This window comes from Grus americana, chromosome 5, assembly GCF_028858705.1.
Source record: "Grus americana isolate bGruAme1 chromosome 5, bGruAme1.mat, whole genome shotgun sequence".
Classification (NCBI taxonomy): Eukaryota; Metazoa; Chordata; class Aves; order Gruiformes; family Gruidae; genus Grus; species Grus americana.
Window position 1 is genome coordinate 54,659,211 of NC_072856.1, and position 12,436 is coordinate 54,671,646.

At 44.3% G+C, this 12,436-nt stretch overlaps 1 protein-coding gene across 8 annotated transcripts in view; it reads right to left on the bottom strand.

The window, feature by feature from the left end:
- The window catches only part of SYNE3 (spectrin repeat containing nuclear envelope family member 3), an 83,296-nt gene that overhangs the window by 27,798 nt on the left and 43,062 nt on the right, over nt 1-12,436 (bottom strand). For all 8 annotated transcript variants that reach the window (XM_054825887.1, XM_054825890.1, XM_054825886.1 and 5 more), the window contains exons 5-12: nt 11,456-11,617; nt 10,361-10,705; nt 9,077-9,213; nt 6,977-7,124; nt 6,018-6,200; nt 5,603-5,746; nt 4,477-4,611; nt 99-260 (exon numbers count right to left, since the gene is read on the bottom strand). In XM_054825887.1, the coding sequence (XP_054681862.1) occupies nt 99-260; nt 4,477-4,611; nt 5,603-5,746; nt 6,018-6,200; nt 6,977-7,124; nt 9,077-9,213; nt 10,361-10,705; nt 11,456-11,617 (1,416 nt within the window). The remainder of the gene's footprint in view (nt 1-98; nt 261-4,476; nt 4,612-5,602; nt 5,747-6,017; nt 6,201-6,976; nt 7,125-9,076; nt 9,214-10,360; nt 10,706-11,455; nt 11,618-12,436) is intronic.

The following is a 12,436-nucleotide window of genomic DNA, read 5'->3' on the forward strand; positions in this document are numbered from 1 at the left end:
TCCCCAACCAGGAAACCCTTGCTAGAAAACCCCCACCCTTAATGTCTGAATGCTGCGAAGTGAATCATTCACATCTTACACTAAGATACTTGTCTCACCTCAAGGTCTGCTACCCTGCCCTCAGTGTTCTGCTCTCCATCAGCACCCTGGTAGGAGTCAATCTTCTCCGTGGTTACTGTGATCCACTGCTGGAGGTCCGAGAGTTTGTCATTATATGCCCAATGCTTCTGAACGTGCTCTTCACTCTGCTGTATCATCATCTACAAATGATAAAAATATGTCAGCAACTAAACACAGACAAAAAGCAGTTTCATTACTGGATCTATACTGTGATTACTGGCACAGAATCCCATGGGCAAAAAGGAAAAAAACAGCTGTTAATGAGACACAAAAAACTTTATCCTTTAGCATCAGTGGCATAGAAAACACCTACAAGCTCCTGCAGGCCTGAATTCAACCACATGGGGGGGCATTAAGCACTGGAATAGCTTCCTTTTCAACTGAAACAGAGTAAAGAATATGGGGGGGTTTATACAATCCAGTCAATATTAAATACATCTTATACTCCCTGAATCAGAAATGACTGTACAGACTTTTTTGGCAAAAGTCCAGTGATAAATGGGATTAATGAGATTGAAACTAGAATTCCACAGTGCACATTGGGGTAATGCTTCATCATACGTATTTTTATGGTGACCTGCATACAGAGGGACCAATATGCAGGGCAGACCCTCCTCTCGGAGAAGTCTGCTGCCTCCCTGGGGCCCATGTTAAGGACATCGCTAGGAAACTCCCCATCCCAGGCTTGATGAACTCTGATGGGATTCACCTCTCTCAAAGGGGGAAGAGGATCTTTGCCCAGGAACTAGTGGGGCTCATCAACAGAGCTTTAAACTAGGCTCGAAGGGGGAGGGGGATAACATCAGGCTTGCCAGCGACATGTTGTGGGACGACAGGCCCAGGTTCCACAGGGTGCTGGTGAGGACCCTCAGCCTATTGCTCAGAGATGTGCTGGACACACTGCAACATGCTCTAAGCCTAGAGGAGATAAGCCAGGGGCTCCAGACGCAACAGGAACCAGTGGGGAAACACTGGGAGAATACATCAAAAGAATTCCAGCCAGTAAGTCAGCCTCATCGGGGGCACAAGTGAAATGCCTCTACGCGAATGCATGGAGCATGGGGAATAAACAAGAGGAGTTGGAGACGTGTGTGCACCTGCAAGGCTATGACCTTATTGGCATTACAGAGACGTGGTGGGATAGCTCCTATGACTGGAGTGTTGGGATGGAAGGGTACAGGCTCTATAGGAAGGACAGGCAGGGGAGACAGGGAGGGGGTGTCACCCTCTATGTCAATGACCAGCTGGAGTGCATGGAGCTCCACCTGGGGATGGACGAGGAGCTGACCGAGAGCTTATGGGTCAGGACTAAAGGGAGTGCTGGGGCAGGGCACATCATAGCAGGGGTCTGCTACAGGCCTCCTGACCAGGGGGAGGGAGCAGATGAGGCCCTCTATAGGCAGATAGGAGCAGCCTCATGTTCACAAGACATAGTCCTTATGGGGGACTTCAACCACCCTGACAATCTGTTGGAGTGACAACACAGCAGAGCACAAGCAATCCAGGAAGTTCCTGGATTGTGTTGAGGACAACTTTCTCCTCCAAGTGACAGAGCAGCCCATGAGGAGAAGTGCCATGCTGGACCTTGTTCTCACCAACAACGAGGGCCTGGTAGGGGATGTCAAGCTCAAGGGCAGCCTTAGCTGCAATGACCACGAAATGGTGGAGTTCAAGATCCTCAGGGCAGCGAGGAGGGCATACAGCAAGCTCACTACCCTGGATTTCAGGAGAGCAGACTTTGACCTCTTCAGGGATCTGCTTGGTAGAATACCATGGGACAAAGCCCTGGAAGGAAGAGGGGCCCAAGACAGTTGGCTAACATTCAATGGTCACCTCCTCCAAGCTCAGGAGCGATGCATCCCAACAAAGAGGAAGTCAGGCAAAAACACCAAGAGGCCTGCATGGATGAACACAAGGACAGGTAGTCTGGGAGGAATACAGAGAAACTGTCTGAGCAGCCAGGGATCAGGTTGGGAAAGCCAAAACCCTCATAGAATTAAATCTGGCCAGGGATGTTAAGGAGAACAAGAAAAGTTTCTATAGGTATGTTAGCAATAAAACGAGGACGAGGGACAATGTGGGTCCCCTCCAGAATGAAACGGGCGACCTGGTTACCCAGGATATGGAGAAGGCTGAGGTACTCAACAGCTTTTTTGCCTCAGTCTTCACTGGCAAGTGCTTGAGCCATGCTGCCCAGGTCACGGAAGGCAAAGGCAGAGACTGGGAGAATGAAGAACTGCCCACTGTAGGAGAAGATCAGGTTCAAGAATATCTAAGGAACCTGAAGGTGCACAAGTCCATGGGACCTGATGAGATGCATCTGCAGGTCTTGAGGGAACTGGCGGATGAAGTGGCCAGGCCATTCTCCATCATATTTGAGAAGTCCTGGCAGTCCGGTGAAGTTCCCACTAACTGGAAAAGGGGAAACATAACCCCCAATTTTAAGAAGGGAAAAAAGGAAGACCCAGGGAACTACAGGCCAGTTAGTCTCACCTCCGTGCCTGGCAAGATCATGGAGCAGATCCTCCTGGAGACTATGCTCAGGCACATGGAAAATATGGAGGTGATTGGTGACGGCCAACACGGCTTCACTAAGGGCAAATCATGCCTGACAAATTTGGTGGCCTTCTATGATGGGGTTACAGCATCCGTGGATAAGGGAAGGGCAACTAACATCATCTACCTGGACTTGTGCAAGGCATTTGGCACTGTCCCACATGACATCCTAGTCTCTAAACTGGAGAGACATGGATTCGATGGATGGACCACTCGGTGGATAAGGAATTGGCTGGATGGTTGCACTCAAAGAGTTGTGGTCAACGCCTTGATGTCCAAGTGAAGAACGGTGATGAGTGGCATTCCTCAGGGGTTGGTACTGGGACTGGCACTGTTCAACATCTTTGTCGGTGACATGGACAGTGGGATCGAGTGCACCCTCAGCAAGTTTGCCGATGACACCAAGCTGTGTGGTGTGGTTGACACGCTGGAGGGAAGGGATGCCATCCAGAGGGACCTTGACAGGCTGGAGAGGTGGGCCCATGCGAACGGCATGAAGTTCAACAAGGCCAAGTGCAAGGTCCTGCATGTGGGTCAGCGCAATCCCAAGCACGACTATAGGCTGGGCGAGGAATGGATTGAAAGCAGCCCTGAGGAGGAGGACTTGGGGGTATTGATTGATGGGAAGCTCAACATGAGCTGGCAGTGTGCGCTTGCAGCCCAGAAAGCCAACCGTGTCCTGGGCTGCATCAAAAGAGGCGTGACCAGCAGGTCGAGGGAGGTGATCCTGCCCCTCTACTCTGCTCTTGTGAGACCCCACCTGCAGTACTGCGTCCAGCTCTGGGGGCCCCAGTACAAGAGAGACATTGAGCTGTTTGGAGCGAGTCCAGAGGAGGCCACAAAGCTGATCAGAGGGATGGAGCACCTCTCCTGTGAGGACAGGCTGAGAGAGTTGGGATTGTTCAGCCTGGAGAAGAGAAGGCTCCGGGGAGACCTAATTGCGGCCTTCCAGTACCTGAAGGGGCCTACAGGAAAGGTGGTGAGGGACTGTTTATCAGGGAGTGTAGTGACAGGACAAGGGGTAATGGGTTTAAGCTGAAGGAGGGTCGATTTAGATTAGATGTTAGAAAGAAATTCTTTACTGTGAGGGTGGTGAGGTACTGGAACAGGTTGCCCAGAGAGGCTGTGGAGGCCCCCTCCCTGGAAGCGTTCAAGGCCAGGTTGGATGAGGCTTTGGGCAACGTGGTCTAGTGGAGGGTGTCCCTGCCCATGGCAGGGGGGTTGGAACTAGATGATCTTTGAGGTCCCTTCCAACCCAAACCATTCTATGATTCTATGATTCTATAACTAAGGTGATTCTATAACTAAGCTCTTCTTCTGAAACTGCTTTGGAAGGTCCTTTCATAGCTATGTTTACAAGCTACAAAATGCCTCAAGTCAAAACAGGTAATTATGCAATTGCAACACTTTTCTCTCATTAACTTTTAGGTCACAAAGCTATAAAAACCCAAACAGTTTGACACAAAAACACTATACAGGAATCTGTGAAGAAGTCCAAGCACCTCCATGATAACTATGAGGTCTTTTGGTTAGAAATCTCAGGCCCACTCCAGAAATCATTTATATAGATATAAAATCTGTGTGGATGGTATCCTGTCCCAAAGGGAAATCACATTACAGATAATCAAAGAATCCTGGAATAGTTATCAAAATCATAAAAGTTCAATGCCTTCTTCCCCAGAAATCAAAATATCAGTCACTCAAAGCATATAATCCTATACGCTTAACGATTTTTTTTATATTTTTAAATAGTGGCAACGGACAACTCCTCAGGCAACTAAAAACTCTTCCTTATGTTACCTCCAGTGATCTCTTCAGGGCCTGAGCATCAGATGAAAGTTGGTTCATTTCATGCCTGTGTGTGGTATTTGACTGAACAAGCTTCTCTACCTCCTCCATTTGAATCACAAGCTCTGCCAAGTCATCTTGGATCATCTGCAGAGGAAAAGACAGATTCTGTATGGGTGATGTGCTAGATGTGGCATGGACCTCCACTAAACATACACCAAAAGTAGTTTTATTTGATAGTGTGAGGAAAAAAAAGAAAAAAAAGGAAAAATCACTGTCATTAAGAAAATTTTTTTTTGATGTCTAGAAGGAAATGTTTCTGAAAGAAATGGTTGGACGTTCTTACATGTTACCAGTTGGTAACAAAGACAACAAGTTGCTGAGAAGCTGCCAGAGGAGACAGAGTATAATTAGCTAAGTACTGCAAAGAACTATGGTGATAACATCCCTGTGGTCACCAAGGGTGAAGTGACACCGTATAGCTGAATCACTGTAGCTCACCATGGCAGAAAGGGTCACATCCCCTCTCTCTTCCCCTCCTGCCCTTCTGTCCCCTCTCCCAGCTATGTAGGCTCACTGCATGCCCTGAGCAGGCTCTACTGTGTGTTGGACTCTTTGCTGAATCAGTTCAAAACACTGCTCAAGTGGAAAATGATCATCTTTTTCTGTTGATTATTTTTTTCTTATCTTGGCCAACTGAATTAGCCTGTTGAGTAAATCCAGCAAGTGTCAAAGTTGTAACAAGGTAAAGAGCAAGAAGAGGGGGATGCAGAAGGAGGTGGGACAATGGGAGCTCCCTGCTTTTGGAGGGAGTTAGATTGGTTCAGGTTATCTTGTACAGTTTCACTCTTAGTGGCAAGTATCAGGACACATTTTCTTTAGCAATAAAACTAACCCAAGAAGGTATGGCACCAGCAGCTTCCAGCTGCTTGTTCCTTCCCTCAAGCCCAGTTTACCAGTTCTTCACCTGCATTGCGTCAGTATCATCTACTCCATGCTATGAACTGGACCAAATGCAATTATCTAACACACAGTCAAGTAAGGGGATAAGGTACTGAATTCCTAATGTTAATAAAATATGAACAAACAGGACCACAACTAACTGAGGATATCATGGTCAAACATTACTGTAATGTACCTGGAATCTCTGGAGTTGTGTCTTTTTACCCAAGAGGTCAGGCCGTGGTTCCTTCTCTAGATCTAATTTGGCCTTGATGGCAGATAATTTCTTCTGCAAAGGTGCGAAACCAGCATCAAAGTCCTTATGCTGCGATATCAAATTCTAGATGGAAAAAGAAGAAGAAAAAAAAATCCAGCATTCAACAAATATCCCTTGGCATTATCTTTTGCCAATGTCCATTTCATATTCAGAACAAACACCAAGCTACACCATGTAACAGACCACAAATTTATTTGAATATTTGATCAACCTAGAAAAAGGGTTTGGGCACAGCTGGTTAGTACTAAATTTCTATCTATAAAACTGGCTTAGTAACAGATTGATCACTGCCTTTGTCACAGGCAAAGACTGTATTTGGGCTTTTGAAGCTCACCTGGAGTTTGCTCTTGTTTTGCAGCAGACTTTTGTGTAGAATTTCTCTCTCCTTTGAAGCTTCAGCTACTTCTTGCAGGAAAGACTTTGCTTTTTCCTCACCAAGGATATTGTTTAGCAAATCCTTCTTCAGCTGTAAGGTCATCAACTTCTCTTTGAACTGGGAGCTTTCAGCAAGAGCAGCCTAAAGGAGAAAAATTCTTCCAGTGAAATCATACAAAAAAAATAAAAATAAAAATCATATAACCATATTATTCTCACACAAGTCACACAACCAAAGCAGTATGACAAAGTCAGGTAAAAACAGCATGCTGGGCCAACAAGGGGTAACAGAAGGTACCTGGACAGTGCCCAGTTAAAGGAAAAGTCTTCCTGATAATGTTAGAAGCACCAATGCTGCATCCATTTTGTGAACAGAAATAGAGGAAAGCTGTACTATGGAAAGAGTTGTCTGTGCAGAGGAGAGGCCTAAACAACCAACAGAAAGGACAGCTTGAATGCTCATCCAAAGGATAAACTCCATGCCTGTTTGCAGATACATTTGTTCTGGAGATGACGGGGATGACAAAGTACCGAACACCTTCCTGGGCACATGCAGAAATCATGCATTTTAATCCCACAACTGTATTACTACACACTTCTTAACAGAGTCCACAGACTTCCCATCCAGGGAGATCTGGGCTAATGCTAGACAACATTGTCATCATTGTTAAAGACATCTAGCACTTTAATTCAGCCTATTCAGTTGACAACTCCAGTTAACCAAACAAAGGGCAGAAAATAAGACATTCTGCTATAGCTAGAGTTAAGTATTGACCTCCATACTGCAGGGTTTCCTGCCATACTGGAAAGGCTCTCCCAGCTGCTGCTGTCTGGCAGCTGTATGCAGGCAGCTGCTGGCACAGCCTGGGCAAACACAAACCAACTATCAGTTTCTGAACTTAGTAACAGGTTTGCTACCTCAATGTGAGCCAGCGCTGGCTCCGGAGTCTCCAGCAGCATCTGGACTGATGGCTTCCACTGTTCAAAATCTTGCAGGGGATTTTGAAAGAGTCTTCTCAGTTGGGTTTCTGTATCAGTGCTCATTTTAGATGTCTTGCCTCTAACGCTGCAAGGATGAAGTGACAGCTGAGAGAAGGATTATGAAGAAATCCAAGTCCAAACATCCTATTCATCAAGGCATGAATTAACACAATACTCATGTGTAAACTGTATCCAACAGAAAAGCCTCAGTCTTTTTTACTGTCTGAGCCTGGTGCTGCGTACCAACAGCTGCTCAGAGGCATCCGAGAAAACTTTATTTAGATGATGTAAGACACATTTGTCTCTTGTGCAACCGTGTATCAGGAATTACTCTGCCTTTCTAGCAGCAAGCAATCTCCCCCTGTATGTAATCTTTCTTGGCTGCTATCACCAGCATGATTTAACAAACCATGTTATCAGAGCAGTCTCACTGACTGATGGGAGGAACAAACCAAGAGTGTCTAGAATTTAACTGCAGTTGCCTGTATTGTTTTACATATTACCAAGTCTTTGTGCCTTTAAAAAATTACATTAAGAAATCTTTGATTACCCTGTGTTACCTATAAAAAGAGGAAAATACCTATTTTTTCAGATATAAATGTTTAAAATTTTGCAGAACCACTTGTATTTATATTAATATATGTAGGTGATTCTGATAAAAGCTTTGTATTTATACATATGTATATACATACATGCATAGCTATATATGTGTGTATGTATATATATTGAAAAAAAATACAATCAGCACACATTCATTAAATATGCAGGCTCTTATAAAAGCTTATCCAAAATACAGCTGAGTAACAAGGCCTAGCAGTGACACGCCCCATGCAGCTGCCTCGTTTTTCTCAGCTTTCCTGACCTCTCAATTTGCAGAATCCTATTTGATATGGCAGAATGCAGCCCAAACTATATGTCCACATAGGAACAGTATCCTGCAAACTCACAAGACAGGCAGGCAAGAACAATGCCAACCAAGATTAATACTGCTTTTCTATAAAAACAGCAACAATAATCTTACCTGTGTCACTGAGACGTTACGGAGCTAAACAAAGGCAAGCCTGCAGAGGCCAAAAGCTCCACAAATAGAAAGTTCTGACATTACGTGTCCTTTGCCATTTGCTCTGCTGCCCCTGCCAGGCTCAGCGTGAAGCTGCCAGACTTCGCAAAACAGCTTTGGAGAGAAGCTGGCAAAAGAGCAGCTGCCATTTTCTACTCAGAGGCAAGTCCCCTGCTCTCTGCTTCTCTTTCAACACCGTTTACTTGTTAGTTTTTAAACTGAAATCCTTTCCCATAATGACCTGTAACCCTTCCAGCAAGACAGCATACTGTGCACTGGACAGAGGAAAATAAGCTTGGATACAGTAAGAAAACTGACCTTTTGTTTTCCTTAAAAAAAAAGATCCTTTCTTCTAGTTTGCAAAATTTGCTGCAGCTTCTTTACTTCCTGATTCCAGGCAGCCTGGAAACGGAAATACTGAAGTCTGGGGAGAGGCTAAACTTTCAGAGTTTCCAACCCAAGGCAAGTTGGAAACAGGAATTATGCATACATGCCGCCAGGAGAAGGGGAATAAACTCTGCCAAATAATTGCTAAGGCTGATGAGTCATCACAACAAACTCAACAAGGGAGGGCCATAATTCTTCTTAATTCTTCTGAACCATTTACTACTACAGCTCCTGTCCTGATTTTCTTGTTGCTGTCACAAAAGGCAAGCAAAATACATAAATTATTATTATAAAATGCTAAGAAGATCAAATTAGCTGCCAACAATCTAATTTTCTTCAAACCATACACAACATTAATGATGCATGATCATTGCTTGAAAATGGTGAGCAGCCTGCAGCTCCCAGCAAATGGCTAGAATTACAGGTTTACTGAAATGTGGAGGCCCATGTAGCTAGCAAAAGCCTTTCTTTTCTACCTGTCACCTACCATCGGATAGCATATCACTTTTTTCTTAGGCCCTTGTCAATCCCTTCAATGTCTGAGAGAAGATTCCCCCCATTCTCACCCGCATAATCAGACTCCCCACTACCTTTGATACTGCTGTATTGCAGAGACGACACTCTCAGCATGTGGCTGCACATCTTGGGAAAACCGTAGCAGTTCCTTAAGCTGAGCCTTCAGCCTCTCAACCTTGGACTCTTCCGCAGCCAGAACTGCTCTCGTTGCCTTAATCATAAAAATAATGAACAGATCACACCTCATGTAGTGTCTGGCACACGAAATGAAGAGATAATGCATTCTGTCTGTAAAGGCATTCACAAGTCCCCTTTCTGCTGCCTTTTTTCCTGTTGTAATGAATATGGACTTTACTAAGGCAGAAAACATTCCCAGGAGCAGTTTTGTTCCTGCAGGCTCTCTCTTCCCTTCTCACACTGCCTACCTAGACTCTGCATCTCATCTGCAGGGTTCACTGTTTGAACAGAGTGAATCACAAACAGGCCCAGTTTCCGTTCACTGACTGCAGTATATAACATGAGATGCATTTTTGGAGTAGTCTTAACCATGTCTGTTTGCATGAACAGATCTTTCTCAAACACTCATATATACAGAATGTTAATTCTAGGGTGACAGAGGGAAACAAAACCAACAAAACACCATGCAAATGTAGCTGGATTGAACCAGTCTATTCTGTGGATCCTTTTTGCATATGCTTTTCCCAGCTAGTCCTGCTGAGTTCTAGACATACAAATAGCAATGAAAAGTATTTTGAGAAGAGATAATAAAGGCGAAACCAACCCTCAAGAGGATATGAGTGGTAAAGATTCTTATCTACTTTATGTGTGACAAACCTTTTGCACTCATTTTTGCAACAGATTGATTTTGGTGTAAATCCTGGATTGCTACAAACTTGGGACTTCTTAGGAATGAAGACATGTCTGATGGTAAAGGAAGACAGGTACCCACCTTCCACAGATGAAGGATATAATATAGCAATGGTCTTACCAAATATCCCAGAAATATGTGTATTTGTGTGTGTGTGTGTATGTATGTGTATATACAGTGAGGCATTATTTTTCCTGCTTCTTTGTAAGTAGAACAAATTGGGTTGTTTGCTCTGTGCTGTGCATATGGTCCCTTTGAACTCAAGACAAACTCCAACACATCCTGCCACCCTGCTCCCTCTGTGCAGAGTGAGCTAAAGGTGGGAATAGTTGATTCCATTGTTGCTATTCACATTTTCATCAGTGTGTTTTATACACACTTACACTCTTTCCTTACCACCTTTAACCACTGGGACAGGCACCTGTTGGATGTGACTATGCACGTTCAATCTCTGACTGCTGGTTTTAGGCATAAAAGGGTAGCAACTCACATTGTATTTTCTCCACAGAGTTACAAACTCATCTTCAGTCTTTTCCCCTTCCCCAGGGTCCAGGTCATTTTCCAGTCTCTGTAGATCTTTTTTCAGCTCCTGGACATCTGCTTCTAATTGTCTGGCTTGGGACTCGTAGGCACTTTCTGACTGTTGGATCTTGAGCAATCTCTCCTCCTCCTCACCACTCAGCAGTTTCAACTTCTCCAAGGCTTTCCTTAGCTCTTCGAGTTCATCCTTCATTCTCTCAGCTCCAAGTGGGGAGGTATTCTGAATCACCTCTGCACACTCATTTTCAAGGTGCTTCCATTTTTTTCGTCCGCTTCTAATGTTTTTGGCAATTTCCTGCAGAAAGAAGTTAAATAAAGAGATTAGCTGCAGGAATGGGAAGTTGTGGAAAAAAGTGAAAGCAGTAGGAAAATAAGACCACCTCTCCTGGTTGTACTTATTTTCTTCTTCACTTCTTATTTCAAAGTATGTCTTTTTTCAAGTGACCAGAAGCCAAGGTTGGCCATTTGAGTGCTTTCTGAGTAATACTAACTGCCACAATTCTGAAAATACTGGCTTGATTTTAAGAAATGCTTGCCACTGAGGTCCCTGGCAAAGAAAACAGGAGCTGCAGGCAGTAAGAAATACTAATAATCAGATGTCTGAGAGATTTAAAGCTGAACAGTTTAAGCAGTGGCACAAAAATATTGGATACTGTTCTCAAAACTAGTATTTTTATCACCAGCTCTAAACTCTCAAAACCTGTGAGGCCTTCAGGCTCTATTTGGATCATGTTTACCAAATATCACTCATTTAAACAAGTTTAAAAGGCAAGATTCTCAAAGATTCATATAACCGTAGGAGATGAGGCTTTAACAAAAACAAAACAGACTGGCCCGTGACTCATGCTACAGTTGGGACAACGATACGGACTAACAGTTTTAGGACCTGATCCAACTCTTCACCCCTAGCCCATGTTACAGTCACCACCTTATTTTGTTTGTGTAATTCTTTTCTCAAGTACGCCCTTGTGTGGTTTGAGAAGTATATATAGGCATGGAGAAAAAACAATCCTGGCTCCTTGTCAGAATTATATCGTTTAAGGACCTTCAGTGCCTTTAACTTGTCCTCTGCCGAAGACTTGGTTGCTTCTCGAAGGCAGCAGTTTAATCTTTCTGTCACACCATTCAGCCACGATTGAAACTGGTCGACGTTAGCGCTGTACCGCTCGTGCTCCTTGGTTATCTTCTCAAGCAGTTTCACTCTGCTCTGTAACAAGAGACGTCTGTGAGGATAGTGATTATCTGGGTTTTTTTCCTTCACACTAACCCAGAATTTATCAACAAGAGCCCCTTTCCGGGACCCCCGATAGCATTTGGCCTCCACAGGAATTCACAGTTCACCTCAAAAAACAGGACACAAAAGGACATGAAGGCTCGTCCCCATGTGGGTCAATGGCTAGTCTCCAAGGAGATGAACTGCAAGGTCCTCTCAGCTGAATTTCTAGCCTCCCCTTTCCAAAACTTCCTATTCTCTCATTAGAAAAAGAGACAGAAGACTGTTTCTGGTTTCAAAGTTAGGTTCCTCACGCTGGTTAAAAGTGAAGGTGAGCACACCACAGATTGAATTTGCTTATCTGTCAAAATGAGAGTAAGAGAGAGTGTGCTAGGGGCATGCAAATAGTTTCCAAGTGTTCATTATTTAAATGGGCTGTACAGAAAGTGACTGTCAACTTCAAGGTATCCCTAGAAATCACGTAGCCCGGGAACTTTCATACTTATTTGATCTGCAGATCACAAACCATCCTCTGGTGGTATTGTAGACCCTGGAAGCAAATTTAAGCCTATGGGAAGCAGGCTTCATATTCTGAGTTACTGTGTGTGTGCACCCGTAACCAACAATCCCAGAACTTAGAGGGGCCTGCACATCACCCCGCTGATCCAGTCTGGCACCCCGTCAACAAGGCAGAGACACATTTGCTGCAACTATCCTTGTTTGCCAGCTGAACCTTAGGCCTTGCTGAAGGAAATTTTACACAAATCACAAGTAGTCTTTTTTTTGTTGTTTCACCAATATAATATCCAAACT